At 38.6% G+C, this 21,750-nt stretch overlaps 1 protein-coding gene across 1 annotated transcript in view; it reads left to right on the top strand.

Moving 5' to 3' along the window:
* The first annotated feature begins 787 nt into the window (after window positions 1-787).
* CPNE4 (copine 4) overlaps window positions 788-21,750 on the top strand; it is a 202,272-nt gene continuing 181,309 nt past the window's right edge. The window contains exon 1 of the mRNA XM_065627509.1: window positions 788-967. Within this exon, the coding sequence (XP_065483581.1) occupies window positions 788-967 (180 nt within the window). The remainder of the gene's footprint in view (window positions 968-21,750) is intronic.

Raw genomic sequence — 21,750 nt, 5'->3', positions numbered from 1 at the left:
AATGGATTTTTGTTGCTTCTGTTGAGAGCAAAGGCTTGAGTTGCAAGATTGGTGGTGTTTATAATGAAGTAAGGGCTAGAGGTTCCCACTATTTCAGCCATCTGTGTTCATGTAACTGTGATTTTTTGACCCAAAAGAGCAGACACTGTATAACAACAAGATTTGCCAGCGTAAATATCCTGCCCTTCTGCTTAGGCCATCAATCTTGACTACTTGCTTAGAAATGGGAGGAGGTAATCTTCTGCAGTAAGTGTGGAGAGCGAAATGGATTTTGGAATTCAAGGCTGATATGAAAGGGGCCGTCTATGGCATTTACACAAGTTTGTGTAAGATGAAGTGCATGCTGTTGGATTGGAGTATGGAGAAATAAAGGCAGATTGAAAAAGTGCTGAACAAATTTAATTTATCCTTGTTACTGGAATAAGGTATTATTAGGAGAAATTCAGAATTATCATCCTGTCTATCCTTTGGCCTGGGGAAATGTGGCTCTATAAGCAGGAACACAGCTGGAAGTCGAGATCACAGTTCACCCCCAGAGTTCTGGGGCATGGTGGAAAGTTTCATTCTGAAGTTGATTTATTTCTAAACATACAGGATGATGTATTTCTTTCTTCCATAGGTATTCATTTGATTTTTCTTTTTTTTTTTTTTTTCCCTGTCTTCTTCTGGATCTTGTTGTAGGGTCCTATTAGCTAGCAGAACATTGTGTTGGCTTCCTCATAGAAGGAAGGAGTGGACTGTGTGTGCACTGTTCTTAATGAACCTTTTCTCTCTTTCAGATAAAGGAATGCAGAAGATGAGCAACATCTATGAATCAGCAGCCAATACCCTGGGAATTTTTAACAGCCCATGCCTGACTAAAGTGGAGCTGCGAGTTGCATGCAAAGGCATATCAGATAGGGATGCTCTCTCAAAACCAGATCCTTGTGTCATCCTTAAAATGCAGTCGCATGGCCAGTGGTTTGAGGTGAGTCTTTAATAAAATAAAAATGATTCTTCTGATTCTTTAGGATGACATAGAAAAGCTGGGGTAAAATTCAAATAGTGAGAACAATAAAGAGAAGAAGCAATTTGAAAGCTGTGGCATAATCTTGTAAGAGTGAAGGGAGATTTTCCATTAACTCTAACACACTTTGAATCAGACTCTTAATGATACTTTGAACTTCTTTTTGGAGTCTAGATTAAAAATGATGATGATTAAAGAATGAAGCATCATAAAACTTTTCCCTTTAGGCCCTCTTGTTTCATAAAAGCTATATAATAGCAGAGATAATGATAGCGATCATCATGCTTTCCAATCTAAAGAAGAAAAATGCTGTGAAAGAGAGGAGTATTTATTACTAGTTGGCAAGGAATTTGGTGATAGAGTAGTTTGATTTGCAAATTTTGAGCATTACAGTTGGATTCACAGTTACAGTCGGTAATTTAAACTAATGCATTTGCCTTATCAATTTGGGTTGTATTGCAGATTGCATGTTTGATTAAAATATCACTTCAAGTTATTTTACCTAATCTTAGAAACCATTTGTTTGATAAATGGAAACAGGAAATCTTAGAGACATGCAAATTGTAAATAAAGAACATTAGAAGGGAATGTGATATTTTAAATGAAATCTTGGTAGTTACTTTACTTAAAAGTTAGACTTGAGTGTAGAGAATGTGTTCAGTTCAGTTTTTATTTTCAGTCAGTATGCATCCCTCTCTTTGCAACAATTTCAGCATTCAGAAGAAGATTGTGGTATCTATCAAAAGATGAAAATAATAATAGCTGTGAGCATATGCAGAAAGCAAAATCCTAAATTGCTAAGCTTTTTAATTGAGCATTTTCAGCCAAGTCTGTCAGACCTAGGGAGTTTTCTTCTAGCTATTCCAATTGTGTGGTCTTAACCTATGGACGTCTGAAATTTTTCCAGTGCAGGGTCAGCAACAGCGTAGCAAACCTAAGGTTTTTTGGTGGTAGTCTTACTGTTTTCTTAGTTCGCTACTGTGGAACCATTAGATAGGTGCCTGGTGAAAACCACACTACAAATAGAAATAAAACTCCTATGGTCATTCTAGTGCTAAAAAATCAGTATCTTCATGTAATTGAAATTTAAGGTGATACAGTAGTTAGGAAAAAAAAGCGTAATTCTAGCTAGCCACGTAGAAAGGAACATTTAGCTGTACTCTGTGTAACCACTCAAATAATAGAAATTAAAGGTCAAACTAAGTGAAATGCCTCTGTTTGGAAAGAACAGACTGAAATCTTTTTGGCTATTTCAGTTCTCTGAATAACTTAGAGTGCATTTCACATAGCTTGTCTGTGGCCAGTTATGAGAGGGGTAAGTAGCTCTGAATTATACATATTCTGATGTTGTAATGGAGATTCCCTTTATGTGATGTGGTTTTTAATTTAGAAAGTGATTGTCTGAATAGAGTAATTCTTGCAGAACAGATCTGCTCACTGATATGATTCTCATCTTACGTCAGTTGTTCCTACTGTCTAATGAAAGTCCAGGGTAGTCATTTTAGTACAAACAAAAAGTTTTTATTAGTTTATGTTCCTGTCAGTGCTGTGGAGCTAATACAGCTCTGACATGCTGAACCTTTTCCTATTCTGGCCCACGTATTCTCAGCAGAATTTTTAATTAAGTTCCAATTGCTGAGTTAAATTGAGCAGAGTCACTCAGGTATAGCTGAAGATGTAATTGGCTGGAAGAATCTTCTGCTGAGGACAGTCAATGATCCAGCAAGACCTGAGACAGCAGACAGACTAATAGCTTAAAAAAACCAAACAACTAGTTACCAGTGAAGTGAGTATATTCAACATAGAAATCACTAAATGACAGCCTGAAGAGGAGTGGAATTGTATCTATGGATTTAGTGAGTTCACAAACTTGTCTTGAATTTCCAGATACCTTAAACTCCCTGTAGGTTGGATGTCTCCAAACAGACTGTAGCAAAATCCAGTGTTACTGAAACATGCATGCCGATCACATATTCTGGTTGTGTGGAGGATTTATGAACTGGGAGCAGCTGGGCTGAAGGCGCCTGAAATACAGGTTGTGCTCTCGCAAATAGGCGTCTTTAAAATGTATAGAAGATACTGAGGACTCACTGCACAGACACTACTGGGCCAGATGCAACTGAAGCTGGTGGGTTTTAGTTGATGGGATTGCATTGTGTATGCTATTAGAGATGCTAGAATGTGATGGATTCACTCTACAGATCAGAGCAGAAAATCTCTGAAAGTGACAAATGCGTGCATATTTGTTTCTGGGAAAATTTTGATAAAACGTGTCAGCCTGAGGAGATTTTTTTTTTCAGTTCTGTAATATTGTTTGTGCATATGTGTTTGTATAAATTATGCCACCCATCCATATAAATATAAAATGAAAATATCCATGCTGTTGTAGAGTGGGTAGGTGCTGTTTCCAAATATTGGAGATGGCATATGTGGGTTTTTTTAATTTTTTTTTTTAAATGTGGTTGCTTTTCTGGTTGATGGTGTTTGGGGTAGTGTTGTGTTTGGTGGTTGTGTTTTGTTGTTTTGGTTTTTTTTTTTTCTCCAGTCACAGAAAGGCTGAGGTTGGAAGGGACCTCTAGATGTCACCTGGTCTAACCCTACTGCTCAAGCAGGGACACCTAGAGCCAGTTGCCCAGGACTGTGTCCAGATGAGTTTTGAATATCTCCAAGGATGGAGACTCCGCAAGCTCCTGGGCAACCTGTGCCACTGCTTGGTCACCCTCACAGAAAAAAAGTGTTTCCTGATGTTCAGAGGGAACCTCTTGTGTTTTAGTGGGTGTCCATTGACTCTGTTCCTGGCACTGGCCACCACCGAAAAGAAGCCTGGCTCTGCCTTCTTTGTACCCTCCCTTCTCGTATTTATATACATTGATAAGATCTCCCCTGAACACTTCAGGTGTGGCCTCACCTGTCCTGAGAGGATCACCTCCCTTCATCTTCTGGCAATACTTTGTCTAATGCAGCCAAGGATACCATGTGCCTTTGCCACAAGGGCACGTTGCTGCCTTATGTTTCACTCCGTGTCCACTGGGATCCCCAGATTCTTTTCTGCAAAGTTGCTTTCCAGCTGGTCATGACCCTCAGCATGTACTGGTACATGGAGATATTCCTTTGCAAGGGTACGGCTCTGCACTTCCCTCTGAACTTCATGAGATTCCTGTTGGATTATTCCTCCAGTCTGTCAAGGTCCCTCTGGATGGCAGCAGAACCTTCTGGCGTATCAGGCACTCTTCCCAGTTTGGTGTCATCTGTAAACTTCCTGAGGGTACTCTGTGCCATCATCCAAATCATTAATGAAGATGTTAAACAGGACTGGACCTGGTATTGGTCCCTGTGGTACACTGCTAGTTACTGGCCTCCGATTAGACTTTGCATTGCTGATGATCAACCTCTGGGCCCAGCCATTCAGCCAGTTTTCAGTCCACCTCAGTGTCTGCTCATCTGTCCCACACACCAATGGCTCCTCTATGAGGATCTTATGAGAGACAGTGTCAAAGGTCTTAATGAAGTCCAGAGAGACAATATGCACTGCTCTCCCTTCATGTACTAGGCCAGTCACTTCATCATAGCAGTTTACCAAGTTGGTCAAGCATGACTTCCCTTTGAAGCCATGTTAACTACTCCTGATTTTCTCATCCTTAATGTGCCTGGAAAAGGTTTCTGGGATTAACTCCTCCATTGCTTTCCCAGGAATCAAGGTGAGGCTGACTGGCCTGTAGTTCCCTGGGTCGTTTAAGGATGGCCACATTACTCATCAGATGTGAAACCATTAGGAACACATGCAGGACATGGACAAGTACTCAAAGAAGTCTCAGTGTTGTCCCCAGTTCTGGTTGAGATACGCTTGCTGTTTTTTCTCCTCCTGTCTGGGTAGATGTTTCCTTATAAACAAACCTGCACATGCACAAATGTGCACAGATTCCTTCCCCCCACTCCACCCCACCATTTATCTGTGTATGTGTGTTGATGCTGTCTGAAAAACACTATCTCCACCAGTCTAGAATTAAAACTATGTATTGTGTCTCCCAGGAGATTCAGCAGTTTACTCTTTCTCTCATATGAGGTTTGTATTGCTAGTCTGAGATGACAGGGTGTGGTATAGCAGAATTTAAGATTACACTGCCCGTATGTACTAAAAGTTGATTTGCTGATTACAGGGCTGAATTTTAGCTCTTCTGGTCATAGTTTTAGGCAGGTACACTTACAGGTACACTTACAAGGTTGTATTTTTAAAATTGTTTGTTTAAATAATAATTTGATGGCTGTTTCTCAGTATTGACTTGAATGCGTTCAAGGAGTTTAATTACTGGACTAAGCTTCAGATGGTGAATGGCTGAGCGGGGTAGTGGAATCAGGCAAAGGTACATCATGGTAGATTCCTTTCCTCCAGTGATTATTTTACCCACCTGCGGTGTGAATGTCCTTGTGTAAGAAATATTAATTGCTTATAGCACTGCATTCTTCAGCTGAGATGTGTGAGCACTGAACTTCTCATTAACTTCTTACTTCTAAGAAAGTAGTTTGAACCTGTTCACAGTTTGTTATCTGCATATGGCAAGTACTTGTTATTTTGAAAGTTGAGCCAGTTGCTGAGCTGTGTCTGGTCATACGAGATTTACATGAGATCAGGATGTGTAATATAGCCTGGTGTAGCCAGGTGGAACGTGATGTCCATAACTATGAAAAGAAGAGGAGCTTAGGAAGACAGCAGCTATATTTGGAAATCAGAGAGAAGTTTCTGTAGCTGCACTCTTCCAGCTTTGTGCAGCAGGACATAGAGTATCTGCTACGTTGTGGATCTGAACAGACAGCTGAAGTTATTGCTTTTTTTCCCGTAAGTTTTTATTAAGCTTGAAGTAACTGCAGAGCAGTTGCTAAAATTCATGTTGATGGAATTCGGTGACATTTTTTGGATGGATAGATTTATTTACTGAAATAGGTGGGGTTTTTTTTTTCATTAAAATGTTATCTGAAGTCACAAATTTGGGGAAACTTGGTGAGCTTTGATAAAAATGTGTAGGGCAAACCCACAAATTGTCATTTTGGTGTTTTTAAAATAAAAGGCATTCACTGATCATTAGCATGACATTTGATTTTAAGGATCAGGTTGGCATGATTTAAAAAACAAAACTGAGTTCTTTTTTTTTTTTCTTTTGCTTTGAGCACTAACCCCACACATCCACACAGACCTTCCTGTAGAGAGACAGTAGAGACCAATTACCTTGGAAATGCATAGAATTAATTAATGTGTAGAATACCAGTGGAGCCTACTAAGCAGGCTACCTAGGAATCAAGCTATAGGAAGCACACAGTCTTGCTTTTCATCTGTGTTTGCTTTTTGCCTTAGTCCTGCTCTGTCTTTTATTTCATTTTTGAATTAATTCCAGTGTCCTCCTCCTTCCTCTGCCTCCTCAGCTCCCCATTTCCATTCCCAGCACCTGCTGCTCATATTGCTCCTCTGCATATTGGAGAGTGAGGGAGATCCCCTGCACCTTCCTAGCATGGAGGAAGGATCTGAAGAGAAGACCTTGAGGCAGACTTCAGCTACTTGTTTCCATCGATACCCCAAAGTCTCATGTTATCCATCCGTGGCTGTTACAGCCCACCGCAGAAGCCAACAAGCCATGAGATAGGGGAGTCTGTGGGTTGACATGTTCCATGACTCTACCAAACTGTTCCAAAATAACTACAAAAGCACTGTGAAGGAGGGAGAGGAGATGGGAAAAAAAAAAAACCACACACACAAAAAAAACCCACACCACAAACAAAAAACCCAAACCACAAACAACAACAAAAAACCCAAAACAAACAAAAAAAGAGAAAAACAAATAAAACAAACCAAAACACACACAAAACCCAACCCAAAACAAAAACAAACACCCCCCTCATTCCCCCCAACATATAGACATATACAAAGAAACCCAAACAAATACATCTTTTTCAGTTCATGTAGATGAACAGAGTAATAGATGAAACATTTGGATGGAGCTGAGAGTTTAATGATCAGAAACAAGAACTACCACCACCAGCAGCTGTACTGAGTCTGGCTCAAGGCTTTTCTAATCCTGTTTTGCATCTGTTAGTTGGTGAGAGTGAAGAAGTGTGAGATCAGGGAAATATAAAAGTGTCTTTCCAGTTTGCTCTGCCAGCCCTCAGCAATTTGCAGTTCAGGGAATTCTTAAACAAGAGTTCGTGTCTTTGTAATTAAAAGATGTTGGTAGAATAACTTCCGTAAATTTATTCAAATAATTGTAAATTTTTTTGTATTTAAGAAATGAAATTTCATTATATCCTGGGACGTAAGAGTTCTACAGCTTAAGTGGTGTTTGAATAAAGTAATATTACTTTTATTTTTTGAGCTTGCCACTTGCTGATTCATTTTAAGTCCCTTGTTCCTGTATTGGAGGAGCCACTGTGAAAATCCCTCTTCATTTTCTCAATGCCATTTGGGATTTTAGTCTTCTGATTTATCTGTTACCATATAAGAAGGCAACCATTATGTCCTATGTTTTGAAGATTAAGTATATCTAACCATCAAGGAACATGGGTTAGTTTAGATGGTTATTTGAACTACATTTATTTGAGAACATTCTAGAGATGCAGTGCCAAAAGGTATTGCTATATTCCTGTAGAGATTTTCAGGCAGTGATTTGGGATTTATTCTCTGCTTTAAAGAGCTGCAAGGCTTCACAGTGGGCTGGTTTATTGGATGTTTGGTGGATTTTTGGAATTTATTTTGATAATAGTTAATGGCAGAGCAGATTCTAGATACTCTTTTTCTGATATGACTCTAAGATTTCAACTTGGTGAACAAACATCCTGTATAAAATTAAGTTTAATTAATAAGAGTGAGATAAACATACCATCTTATGAAGATTTTTCTCTGACAAGAAAAGGGCATGACAGAGTTCCACTGAGATGTTTGTATCGGATTATGCACAATTTGTTGGCAGGGAGGTGCTTTCACTGAATAACTATTATGAAATTAGCTCTTCTCATTGGGAAGAAACTCCTGATCTGTTTGCAGGCTTGGGGGTTTTTCTCTTCTGGATGTAGAACAGGGCTTATAACTGGAAATGCTACCTGCATTTTCTCTGGTCAAAGCTTAGGACAAAGTCTTTAATGAAATACTGTTTTTCTTGTAAATGCCTTTGGATTCATGCAAATCTAGTTTGATGAAAATCCTTGGGGAAGAACAGAGTCTAATTGAAATGATCCAGACCTTCGTCAGAAAAGAAAGGCAATGAAATTTCTTTTTAATTAAGCCACCATGTGGCCAAGGCCATGCCATTCCTGACTTGAAGCTGCCAGTCTAGTCGATTAGCCCCAGAGCTATAAAGCCTTGAGAGCACTTAGTCTTGTGTGCAGATCTGTGCCCTGCACATAATGATCTGTTAGCTCAGGTGTTGATTACTGACCTTTGGACCTAAGAAGAAAAGGGAGAAGTCCTGCTGCATTCATTTCACAAGGAGTATTCCTAGAAGATAATGCTTAAGAGTTTTTGAGGTGCAATTAGACCCCTCTTGCTCTAACTTGTCAAACAGAAAGCTGTGATTTTATTTATACCGCGGCAATGTGCTTGTGTATAAGCCTTTGTAACCTATTGTATCCTCATAATTCAGTATTGTACTTTTCTTTCTTCTTTTTTTTAATTAAGCGTATGTTGATGCTAATGAACGCTTCTTTCCTCAAGACTACATGGGAACCTCTGTTCCTGTCAAGATTTGCTTTTAGCTTCTGCGTTCTGCTGGTGGTAAATTTCCCTGAAGTCCTTCTGGATAGTGCGAATGGCAAAGACAGCTCATCTTTTTCAGACACCACTAGAAGCTGCAGGGTCAGTCTGCAGGCTAATGGAATATTTTATCTTTGTCCATTCTTGGCCTGAATTCATCTAATTGGATATTTTACTTTTCAAGCCTTAATATTTTGGAGGCATCCTTTGTTCCAAAGGTTTGCTCGTTCAAGAGCTCTTGTCACTAACTCTTTCAGGAAAAAGAAAAGTTATCCACATGAAGGGAACCTACTGCGAAGTTTTCTCCGTATCCTACAGAACATCTTTCATAATATTCTATTCTAATGCACTGAGTACATTTTTACAAACATATGCATAAATTCAAAACCTGGAATTATGTTTTGTATTACTCTTCTTTTTAAAAAGAAAGACAACTCTCTTCTTCTCTCAGTTCTTTTCTAACTACTTATGCAAAGTCCGAAGTCTGAAAACTATAGGCTGTAAAGCTTTTGTGTCAGCAAATACTTCATTAGAAGCTGGTACTGGGAATTTTTTCCTCCTGTGCCTAGTTCAGAAACATGAACATCATTAGGTTTTGATGAGACTTTTCTTTTTGCACCCCAGGTAGTAATAAGTGACTATTTTTTTTTGAATCCATTTTATAATAACTCTTTTCCTTTTATCTCATCCATCACTGCTGCTTTCTCTTGAGCCTCCTCCATGTCTCAGCATTTAAACACAGCAACAGTGCTTTTTTTTCCCCCGTCTTTTTAAATCAACTAGTCTTTAAGCTTGAACTCATTTGAATCAGACAGATTGTCTCAACTGAAGTCAAATACTGTCACATTGAGTCAATATATATATATGAATTATCATAGTGTTCCACTAGCTCAAACAGCAATTTCTGCCTCTGCAGTGCAGTTTGTGAAATGTGATGCATGCACAAAGGAGAGAAAGAGAAAACTTGCATTGTAGAAATCTGTTTTCTTAGTAAGAGTGGTTCTGTTTGGACTGGCTGCTTCCTCTCTACCAGAGCAGTGGGATCCCCTGCCACTGCAGCAGCAGGAGGCTGGCGTCTGCCTGTATCTGTCCAACTAAATCTCTTCAAGTCCTCCATCTTCATGCCATGGCAAAGTGAAGAGTTTTTTCTCATAGCTTGCATAAATGAATAAAAACAAGTGTAGTCCTTGCAAGTAAGAAGGGAGCACTTACAGACAAAGGTGGTAAAACCTACGTGGTCTTTCCCTGATCCTGTGGCCTGGACCATCATCTGTTGGAAAGATCTGCTGTTGGGACTAGTTTCCAAATCTGCCTCTGGGAGAGCCATGAAGATGAAAGAATCAAAAGATGTGTGGGATCATGTTACCTGCTTAAATATCGGTTTAATACTGTACTAGCTTAGATGAAAATATGAATGACCTGTACTTGTTTGCATCCTGTTTCAGTGTCCAGTGGATCAGCAATTGTGGAAATAATTGAAGAATTCTTTTTCTTATGAACGATTTCTATATAACGTGCTCCAACTGCCATCTTCAATTAGTGCACTTCAGTGGCTTTGCAAGCAGCACTATGCATGTTTCTTCCCATTTGTACCTGTGAAGGAGGCAACTGGACTGGGTGCTCAGTTGTCAAATTTCTCTATGCCTTTGCAAACATTTTTATATTGTTACTGGTACAAACGTCTTCAATGATTTTAAGCTGCCTGAAAATTTTGCTTTCATCTTAACCGCTGAGTAATTTGATTGCCAATAAGAAATGTCAAGCAACTGGGAGGAGTTAATATTTATTATTTATCCCATTTGGTCAAAATAATTTGACTGACAAAGTGTATGACTTACAAGCTCTTTTTGCCTCAGAAACAGAGCACTTGTATTACTCTTCCTCCCCCAATTGCTAATATATATTTGTTATTATTGTGCTTTCCTCGGTATTTCTAATGATCCTAAGATGTGGTTGCAAATACTGCCTGTAGCTATGCTGTATATTTGATGGTTCTCAATTCATGCTTCACTAACTTTTCATAACTTTTTCTCATTTCTCAGAATAACTTCGCATGGAAGCTGTGACTCTTAAACAGAATTCTCAGTCATTTTTTCATAAAACAAGAGTTTTCTGTTATTTAGTTTTTAAACCAGGTCAAGCCTTGTAGTTTAGTTGTATAAGGAGGTTAAAAAAAACAAACAAACCACTCAAAATGTTTTCAAAACTATCTAAGGAAGATATAAGGAAAAGAGAGGGTTTACAGTGCTCCCATGTCTTCATCAAGACTGGGTAACTGATGTGGTAATCTGTCACAATTTATATGTTTATAGAATACATATGAAGTTGTCTGACTACACCTGTAGGACTGAATACCAGTGTATGGTATGTATTATTGGTACTCTTCATATTATCCAGAACATATATAGGATGAGGAATAGATCTAGGGTCTTGCAAATATCATCCTTTCTCTGGCTAGCTGAGAATGATGATTTTCTTCTACTGCAGAAAGAAATCAGCCTTTCTCTAAAATCTGTAGCAGTAATCCCTGTTTGTGCAAAAATGGACACTTGAGCTTTTCTGTATATAAGCGTATAAGGGCAGACTTTAAGCAGAATGATGGCCTGATCAGGTAAAGGCACCTGAGGGGGAGAGGGTTGCTTGTTTTCACATGTCCCTCTGAGACAGAGGCAAGGTAACCTGAACTGAGAATGTAGAGGTAGTGGGAAACCTTCAGCTGTGATTCCTTTGCAGGTCAAGATAAAAGAATTGACAGGCATGAAGAATGAGCTTAAGGAGCTTGCTTTCTCTCCGTATCTCCCTTTCACTCAGGAATTAAAACACAGATTGTAAAATAAAAGCTGGGTTGTGTTTTCTCATGCAATACTTTACTAGGTTTTTGCTGATATAGATACTCAGAAGAGCTTTTTCAGTGTCATTCAGCAAATGAGGGAAACCAAAGAGCTGATAATAAAAATATGAGAAATAATTAGAGAAATGCCTTGCTACTTAAAAAAAACCCACAAAAAAACCAAACCAAAAAACAAACAAAAAAACCCCAAACAAAACAACAGAAAACCCCAAACAAACAAAACACACAAAAGAAAATGAACAAAAAAACCCCAAATGACAAAGAGGGAGGAGAAAAAAAAGTTTTGATTCCCGTTGAATAAGTAGCACAGAATACCAGAAGGTCATGTGGCTGGACAGCCTTAGGGAGAACTTTGCAGAAATCCAGCCCCAATCTGTGAAGTAGGGGAGATGCATTATCAGTACTTTTAGCATTAATGTATCTGCTTCGAGTGTTCTTCAGCATCAGCCAAAAGGAAAAATGCTACGGTTCTGCGTTCTGCATGGGAGGAGTTGCCATACTGCTATCAGCAGCCCAACATTCAAAAAAACCCCCACTTCTGATCCTTTTGCCCTCTTTCTCTGCAATTTGGTTATCTATCCATCAGATATGTAATATTTTAAACTCACATGAAGAGTTTAAGTCTGCTTTTATCATGGGCAAGCAGATGCACACTTCAGATTAGCTCAGTGATATGTCTGCCTCTCCTGAGCTATTTGTTGCAGATAAACAAACTTCACACATCTCCAGGACAGATTTTAAGCTTGACTTGACTTTAGTAGTCTGATGGATTGTGATAAACCTACAGTAAACAGGAATCTTTGGAACTTTTTTATAAGTAGATAATTTTACTGATTGATTCAGTACACTAAGTCTTTATCTAAAACATCAGGATGGAACTGGGATATTGTCAGCAACCTGAACCTCTTCTGCTTTTACTGGAACAGATGTCAGGGCCTAATATGAATTGTTACCTGAAGAGAAAGAGCAGTTATGAAACTCTGGTAATAACTAATTTAGAAAAACAGACAATTACTGTGAATGTTTTTTGAAAAGTCTTCTATACAAATATCAATTGACTAGAAATACCAATTCCATGCACTGGTTTTAAACTAAACCAGCTTAATGACGAGATAACGTGCGGTTGGTATGAATTGATGGAGTTTAAGTTTATGCCAGGGAAAGTAAAAACAATTTCACTGGAACTGTTGTTTTGCATCTTCCCTCGTGTTTGGTAGTAGCTTAAAAATATATTGTATTAGTTCTGCTGTAATCAGATGAGAATAGACTCCATGAAATCTGACTGAGAACTGAAGTGTCCAAATTACATTTCCATGTAGATGTGCTGACCTTATCTGTTAAAAAATATTTTCGGTTGTTCCCTGAAATTTTTGCGTTTTTAAAAAATGGAACAAATTGACTTTTTTGTTCTTCCTCCCTTGGAAAACTTTACAGTTTTGCATATAACCCCCCTGAAATCCAAGCAGAGCTACATTGCATCAATTATCTGCATAGGTGTGCATTAATATTTCTTATATATTTTTTGATATTCATCTTGTATGTGATGCTGGTGGGTGCGCAGAGTATATACACAACAGAACTCAAAGCCAGAGTGTATTTCTATATAAATTACTCCCTCTCATCTTGATTTTTTCATTTAAAAAAAAGCAGTGTCTGCTTCATGAAAAGTAGGTTTCTCTCTCTTTTGGTTTTCACTTGTCCAAAAAATGGGACTTTTTGCCCATTTGGTCATAGCCTGCAGACCACTTCACTGACTGAAGTCTTCCTCTTGTGCTTTTGCTGCAGCTTTGCTTTAGGTGTTTCACATTTTTTGTTTGGAAACTAAGATTATGTCTCAGGAGAATATCAGAATAAAGATTTCTCCTTTTTTTCTTTTACTACCTTTTTGTTCTCCAAAAGAAGATCTTGGACAGTGGCATGTGTAAACCAGCAAGAAACTGTCTTACAAGAGTAAAGCAACAAGGCTGAAAAAATCCCCTGTTCCTGGCAGAGGGCTTGGAGTGGCACCTACCACCACCGCACCACTGCTGCTGATACCAAAGCAAAATAATTTTACCAATCTTGGCTCTACAAAGGTCCTTACTTACTAAGAGAACTTCAGGGCACTATGGACAGTCTGTACAAAATCTGTAGTTTTTGAGTGTAGGTTGATTAGGTGATCTGGCTTGACAAATTTACCTGGCTTTTGCTCAAAATGTCACGGTTAAAGATGGCAAACCAAAAATAGGTGATAAGCCAATTCCTGGTTTAAACAGTCTCCTCTAGAAGAGCATCTAAGTAATTGGAACTGGAATAATTGCTGTAGCTCCCTATCGATAGTTTCTGTGTTCAAAGACCTGCAGTGTATTTTTCATCCAGTTTCTTTATATTTTAGGTTGAAATTTGTCATAAAATATTAACTACAACTATCTGAGGTAAATCTCATCCTTTTGTGAGATGCTCTGGTTTTATTCCACACCACCAACACAGGATGTTGTGCTTTTGAAGCAGAAAACTATACCTTGTGGTAATCAGAGTTTATCATGATATACTTAACCATAGGGAAAAATATGAGGTTTGAGGCTGTTGCTTTTCAAATGTTTGGAAGAACTCATTACCTTATTATTGCATCTGCCAGCTCAGGTGTGCCGTTGGTGTAGAACCAAGTGCTTTATATCACTTCCATATGCTTCTTTAGGGAAACATTATGATGATCACTGTACCTTGTTGTGTTTAACTTTAAATGCTATTTGAGGGCTGATTAGTGTGCTGTAGCCTTGTGACTTGTGTAAACATATAAAAGCTTCTGCTGTGTTCCTGCCATGTGAACTGGACTAGTTTCAGTAGCCATACACCCCTGGCTGCCCTTTGGATTTCACGTGGCTTCAGGGACTGTTTTTACTGACAGTGACATTTGCAGTTTTAAAACCATATTTCCATTTCTCCTGCTTATATTGGGCACGCCAGCTGCCATGGATTTGCCTTTCCTATTCTGCACTGGAATATACAATATGAATTCCTGTGCCTTTGTGTGTCTATTGGAAGTTATTGCCTTTATGTTGTCAGTTATCATGTGATGTTTCAAACTTTGTGTTTAATCAGTGTGTGTTTAATTTTGTCCAAGGCCCTAAGTTTGCCTGCTTGCTACCTTGGTTCTTCTATATACATCCCAAAGTGGTTCCTTAACCATCTTTGCATTGATCTTGTTCTTTCTCTTAATAAAGAAGCTATTACTGTATTTTGTAAGAAGTATCACTTCTTCGTTCCTTAGGATAGTGGGACTTACTTGATTTTCTCTCATGTTTAGCTTAATAGCTCTGTGATGAAGTCATGTCCAAAATGTTACAGCCAAATTTTCCTTTTTTATATCTATAACTTCATTTTTTGACTGGGATGTATTGAGATTTTCTAATAGTATTGGCAACTGTGGATCTTAACTAATCCTGTGGTAAAGAGTGAATCTTAAAAATTAAAATTTTACATACAAATCTGATTCATCACAAAAGTGTTATTTTTTAGTTCAACTTATATGTAATGCTGTTTTTTAACTTCTAGAGATTTTTACCTAGGTTTTGGTTGGTTGTGGATTTGCTGCTCAACATCAAATTGCAGTACTGGTACCAAAAATAAAGTGCTTGCAGGGCTTATATGCTTGGTTTTTTATTTTTTTCTATAGAATTTCTTTTCAGGATTGATCTAATGTTGTCATGATTTAATGTGGCCATATCCTGACCTTCAGATGCCCCTGCTTTCTGTGGGAAAGAGGGTGGTTCCAAGTTGCAGTTTTAAGGAAAAATAACACAGTTTAGCTTTTTCAACTAGATAATATATTTGTTTCTGAGCTTTTATGATGGAAACCTTTCCAATTCACACTGTTAAAGAATGAAAGGAATCTTTATTGCGCTTTAAGGAACCATTCAAAAGCTTGAAGTTTTTCTTTATAATGTAGAAGAGCTATACGTGTTCTCTACTAAGCTGGGCATCAGCAGCGTTATTTTGGAATGGTAATACTAAGAACCCCAAGGAATACATGCATCTTTAATAAACTTTGAAATCAAGGAATTCTATATTTTTGAATACATTTTAATTGTATCAGTTGGGAATATTTTTAAATAAGATTCTGGCACAATGATAGAGTTCCCAGAGTTTACGTCGTCATGGTATGCCTCTTTCCATCTGTATATTCTCTTTCAAAGCAGCCGCGTACTCTTATCCCTTTAACTGGAACACAGCTGATGTGGGCTAATTATTTTTTTCCTCCTCTTCATTGTATCATTCTGCTTTTTATGCTGATTTCAGCTGGAGTTGGAGGTCAGTCTATTTAAAGAGCACACACTTTTATCTCGATGTCTCTTGCAAACTGTTGTATAATTTGGCTACTCCTGGGGATCTTTGCAGCGAGAATACATAATTTACTGACCATCTGCCTGCCTTTTCCTTTCATTGCAGATGTAGGGAGGAAAAAGCTGAAAAGGAGGTAGTCTGATAACATATATGCAGAACTGGTTGGTAAACTGCTGAGTTGCATGCTGTGTGTGTCATTCAGAAGTCAGCTTTGTGCCAGTGGTTGCTGTTACTACGTGAAATACAAAGGAAGGCTGGTGTGTCTCACATAGCACTAAAAAGAGATGTTTATGATGGATTAGTTTGTTCCAAAAGCAGTTGTTTGAGCTTTTTCAGAACATGATTGTTGATTTCCTTACAGCTCTATATTGCTTTCAGCCAGTGTTGAAAATCCCAGGCTATACTTCGTCACCAGCATTCTTTTGTGGCAGCTCTGAGAAACCTCATTCTGCCCAAGCAGGGATCTACTGAAAGTCCTGAACGATATGGCTGGAAGGGCTCAAGTTACTGTTATTTGGGGATTGTATGTATGTGAGAATGGAAGAAAGAGGAAAGCAAGATAACATGGAAGAAACACTAATACAATTGTATCTAGAAAAACAACGAGCATGGAAACTCGAATACAGCCTAGAGAGAAATAGTGGGTGGTCCCAAGAGAAGCCTAGAGAATAGGCTTTTGGATCTGAGATTTGTCTAAAGGACATCTGTGGCTGTGAGGAAGGAAAACTTTGGTCATTTGACTTTTTTATGATTGTTTTAAATTAGTTGCATCGAAGCTACCTGACTCCAACCCATTTACATTCTCAGTGGAATAACCTTACAGGACCCAAATCTTCGTACTGGTTCAGGTGGGATCATACGTCACAGGGATTTATAACAGAATGGATACTTTTTGTGCTGGGTACTCTTGCCTTTTGCAGCAATTGCGAAATCTCTGTGTGAAAGTGATCGGTCATGGTGTGTCTGAGAGATGTTTCATGTGGTAGATTCCAATAGGAATAGGTGTGATGGACATATTCTTTACCATCACTGCTAAAAATGATCTCTTAAACCACTACAGGGACCTTTTATCCAATCTCACAAATTGCAGTTTTATTCTACAAATATGTATATGCAAACTCAGTCCTAGAGTAGTCCCTTTGCTTTGGTGAATTTTTTCGCCAATTGCTTGCAATGCTGTTGTCTGTGTTTATAAACTACTCGGATATAAGCTCTTAGTGGCAGGAAAATACCTTTTCTGTTTTATTTGCAAAGGACAGTAAGATCCTTATCTAGGTGTCTAGGTGCTGTCACAATATAAATAATCATAATGATAGGCCTCTGATTAGTACTAAGTCTGATATAGCTGAGGTGAAGTAGTAGCTTACCCCGGAGTCAAAGTTTTTGTTTGGAGTACAGAGACAAAAGAGCAGAAGATAAACAAATTATTTTTTTATTATATTTTTCTTAGAGAAAATATTAACCATGACTTGTCACTTAACTTGCCCACAGCTATCTTATTGCAGCTTTTTTAAAAAAAACAAAACCAAAAAAACCCAAACCTCAATTATTCTGCAATCTGTAGTGTTTTGATTTAGACACTCTTTAAAAAAAGTTCAACATTCATGGCACATGCAGTGAAGAGCAATTTAAAATTAAAAGGCTGGTTTAGATTTTAAGAGCACGTGGATCTTATTTTAGAAGCAATTGGAACTCTGGGCTAGCACCTTGTAGGGTAATTTAAATTATTTTATTTTATTTGAGCACTTGGTGAGGAATTGATTTGAACAGCGTGGTGCTGAGCTCGTACGATTTTGAAGTACTTCCAATTTCTGGTCACATTTAGCTGCAGATCATGATCGTCTCCTCTTGGTCTTACAAGGCCAGCCATTTTAAGAATATCACCCAAATAAATGAATCTAGGCTCTTTTGATTTATCAAATATTTCATATGTTTCTTCTCTTTTGCTTATGCATAGACAAAGTTCCTTAGGTCAACAGGAAAACTTTTAAAACTTTCAAAAGAAAATACAGGCCTGTAAAATTAGCCAATGGTACCATATCAGTTCAATATTTGAAGAAAGTGTTATCATCAGTAAAATGTTCACGAGCACAGCAGTAAATTATGTGTATTGATTTCTCCAGGGTAAAAGCAGGGGAAGAAACAATCCTTCACTTATATGGAGTACTCCATTTGGGAGTGTGGTCTGCCGTGTGCCCCATGTGAGGCAGCAAACCTGTGGGGACGAGGTACAGGGAAGGAGGGAATCATCACATAACTAAGGGTTATCATTATTGACAGTCAAAAAGAGAAACTGTGGTTGCACAGGTAGTCTCCATTCTGGAAACTACTACCCTGAGCACTTGGCTTTGAACCATAAGTCTTCACTTTAATGAAGACTTTCTGGATGGTTTTGGAATGCCCTATGTAAATACAGGGATAGAATGATGCTTTACTCATATACAGTGACACAAGACAGTCATTTCCTCTTTCCACTTCGTTTTCAAAAGTACAAAAATATGGGGACATCCATTCTCAGCAAGAGGTAGTAGCTGTCCTAAATACAGGGATTTTTGTTCTTGTTCTCCATAGAGCAGTCAGCCCCTTGCAGACATGGGTGGATGGGAGTGTGAGCAGCTGCGGCTGTAGCAGTGAGTCAGCAAGTCACTAGAAATTCACTGGGATGTGAACCACCAGCAAGAACCTGGCTATTTCAATAGCTGCAATACAATGAGAGGCTGCCAACAGGCAGCTCATGTTAACCGCAGCGGTTCTTGGAGGTGGTGTGAAGAAGTGCATGCCAATATGGAAATGTTTTATTAACTGGAACTGTGAAACAGTGAGGATGACATTAAACAGTGTCAGCATCTCCCCATACTGGGTGGATTTCTTATAAGTGGCTGGAAGAAGCTGATATAATTTATTGGGGAAAAGCTCAGGGTATTTTTGTCTTTGGGTTCAGATAAATAAAACATTATAAGATACGTTAGAGATTTCACTGGAGTGTGGAGGAGGAGAATGTAAAGTCTGAATATTTTGTGTTCTGTCTGAATCACTAATGTGCTACCAGTCAGTTTAATTAGAATAATTAGTCATGAAATATATAATTGGTCTGAATCTTCCTCCAGATTATATAGAGAGCTTTTGAAGAGGAATGTGGTTATTTGATACTGATCTCACAAACAATTACGCACACTCTTAGCTCAGTGGGCATGAATCTATGTGTGCAGTGACATCCCATTGACTGCAGAAGAGAAGCTTCCCTTTAGCTAAGGCAGCCCTCTCAGATTGAGCTTCATCAATAGGCTGCATTTTGCGGTGACCCTGCAATTTGTGGCAAGTCCAGAGTTTTAGGAATGCCTTCAGTAGGGGACCGCTTTCACACTTAAATACTGGTGTTTGCAGAACAGTGACTTTGAGTAACCAAGTGGTGACATGTCCTCTGTAGGTTGGTTCGTATCTTGGTCTCTTCAGGAGCGCTTCTCTCGTACCTTCTGTGTGAAGCTATTTTGGCACCACTATGGTACGTCCTGCTTTGGGGAAATGACCCTGTTGTAGTAACTGTGGGGAAGAGCATGCTCTTGCCTTCTTGTGGACTCTGCTGGGTCAGTTCCTGGGTCTGGTTCAGCTTGTGGCTGTGCACACCTGATCCTGCTAAGCTCAGGAGAAGTGAGGTGGGCAAGTTGCTGGTGCTGTGTGGGAGAACAGGCCTGGGGTGGGTTAGGCTTGTCTGGGTTTAAGTTGTTCTGCTTTTTCCTGTGGAAAAATGTGAAAAAATAGAGCAATTATTGTAGATGTTGACAAGTGCTACCATTTGATCCCTTTTTCCTCTCCAGAAGAGATTTTTTTTATCATGGGTTTTACTGTTACTTGTATTTTTGTGTTATATCATTTAAGAGTCTATATTCATTATAAATAATGTGAATGAATGGTGTATCCTTGACTTTTGCAAGTTAGAAGCACTGACGCCCATGCTATTACTGTGAATAGTCCCATCCAAGTCAGTAGGTTTACTCTTCATAGGGCAGTGAAGTATTTTAACTTGTGTTTGCAAGTTTTAGACTAACAGGAGGTTATCATGAGCTGAGACTGATATGAGGTTATTGTGAGCTGAAGGAAAGGGTCTATATAAGTGCTACTACTAGTTTATTTCCTAGCTGCTGTTTACCTAGATTTTGAATTTTTGCTGACAAGAGTCTGAAATTACATTCCTTTTGGCATCCCATTCAGTGTGATAACAGAATGTTTAGGTGGACAGGAGATATTTTGATCTAGAAACACATTAAATATAAATTCATGTTATCTGAATTGCATATTCTTTAGTGGGACTAGTTTGAAGTTCTCCCAGTTTTCTGAGAAAGTAACACTAAGAGACTTGTGCTCCTTACCTTAATTGTTTCTTATGTCAACATTATTTCTTACCTTGAAATTATGCAACAGTTTCTTTACGGGTAGTAAAATCAATGCCAAAGAAGTCCTGCAAAGGTATTTACACAAGACTTTCTGCTTGTAGCATACACTTACATGCTTTGGTCTAGTCTGACAGTCTAACTGGCTATAACAGTGGATTCTGTACATCAACTGTGTAAGAAAACAAAGTTTTCATTATCTTTGGCCACAAAGAACAGTTGAAAGCTTATGCAGTTTCTTAGTATTTTTAGGATACTCCATTTAATTCCATTTCTCTATTTTGGCACGCTATACAGTGTTTAATATAAACATACGTGATTCAGCAAAAGCTGCATAAGGGTTTCTGTTACTGTGGTGTACAGAAATGCGAGTACTGTGAAACAGACTGAAATAAAAAGAAGGGAGTATGGTGTATCCCCCGGGTAGAACTGTGTCACTCTGTGGCCTTATTTCTCAGTTCAAAAAAACTAACTGTGGTGTTCCCTTGAGTATTCTGTATGCACCAGAAACCCTAGTGAAGCCACATCAGATACTCTTATGCAGAAAAGCAGAACCCCCTCTTTGTTTCATGAAATTGCATGGCTCCTTCACTAGTATCAGAACCCAGTCTCAGGTAAACTTCTCATTACTTCAGTTCAGGACCTGTTATTTCCAAAGGGCTGATCTTGCCTGTTCCAGTATTTGATACCTCTTGTCTCTCCAACACATCACTCAATGCAGAGAAGCCATTCTTACCTTTTAGCCCTAGCCCTGGTTCTGGTGTCAGTGGCATGACCAGCGATTTGGATCTAAGGTGACATAGCTTGAGGACTTTGTGGATTGGCAGAATTGTGAAGCACAGTATCTCCTTATTGTATCACAGAAAGCAAAACAAAACAAAAAGAAAACAAAGCAAACAAAAAAACACCCGAACCAAAACCAGGTATAATTTTCAATCATTCTGTTTTCACAAAAGTCTGTTTCAGCTGGGATTACACAGGACCCTCACTATGTAGCTCAGAAATTATCTTTCAAATTAGAAATCTTTGCAGTTTAAGTTGCTTTGCTGACTTTGTTGACCCCTCAATTTGTATTAGTAAATAGCACAGGCCAATAAGAGCGGATTCATAGAGCTAAATAGTTGGTGCTGGGAACCTGACTCTTCTGTATATTTTTGGACTTCTTTGTTTTTATTTAGGTCTAACTCTAGTTTTTCTTGTCTGGTCTCTGACACAGGATGTCCATTAGTGGCTGTAGTATATTAGGTGCACTCCTGGAGTGTATCTTCTGGTTTAATTTCATGCAAAGGAGCGTAGATCCATGTGCACCATAATGTCAACCAGTGCATAGTAAGAGTAGATAACCAAGAGACTGGCTTAAAAGTTGCATTCCTGACTTAATGAAAGCACTAATGTAAGTGCACCATCAGTTAAACTGGATGACCGCAACCATGAGTGCCCATTCCCTTCT

The sequence above is a fragment of the Caloenas nicobarica genome, chromosome 2 (genome assembly GCF_036013445.1).
Source record: "Caloenas nicobarica isolate bCalNic1 chromosome 2, bCalNic1.hap1, whole genome shotgun sequence".
Lineage (NCBI taxonomy): Eukaryota > Metazoa > Chordata > Aves > Columbiformes > Columbidae > Caloenas > Caloenas nicobarica.
The sequence above is the reverse complement of the archived record's forward strand: the minus strand, read 5'-3'. Positions and strand labels throughout refer to the sequence as shown.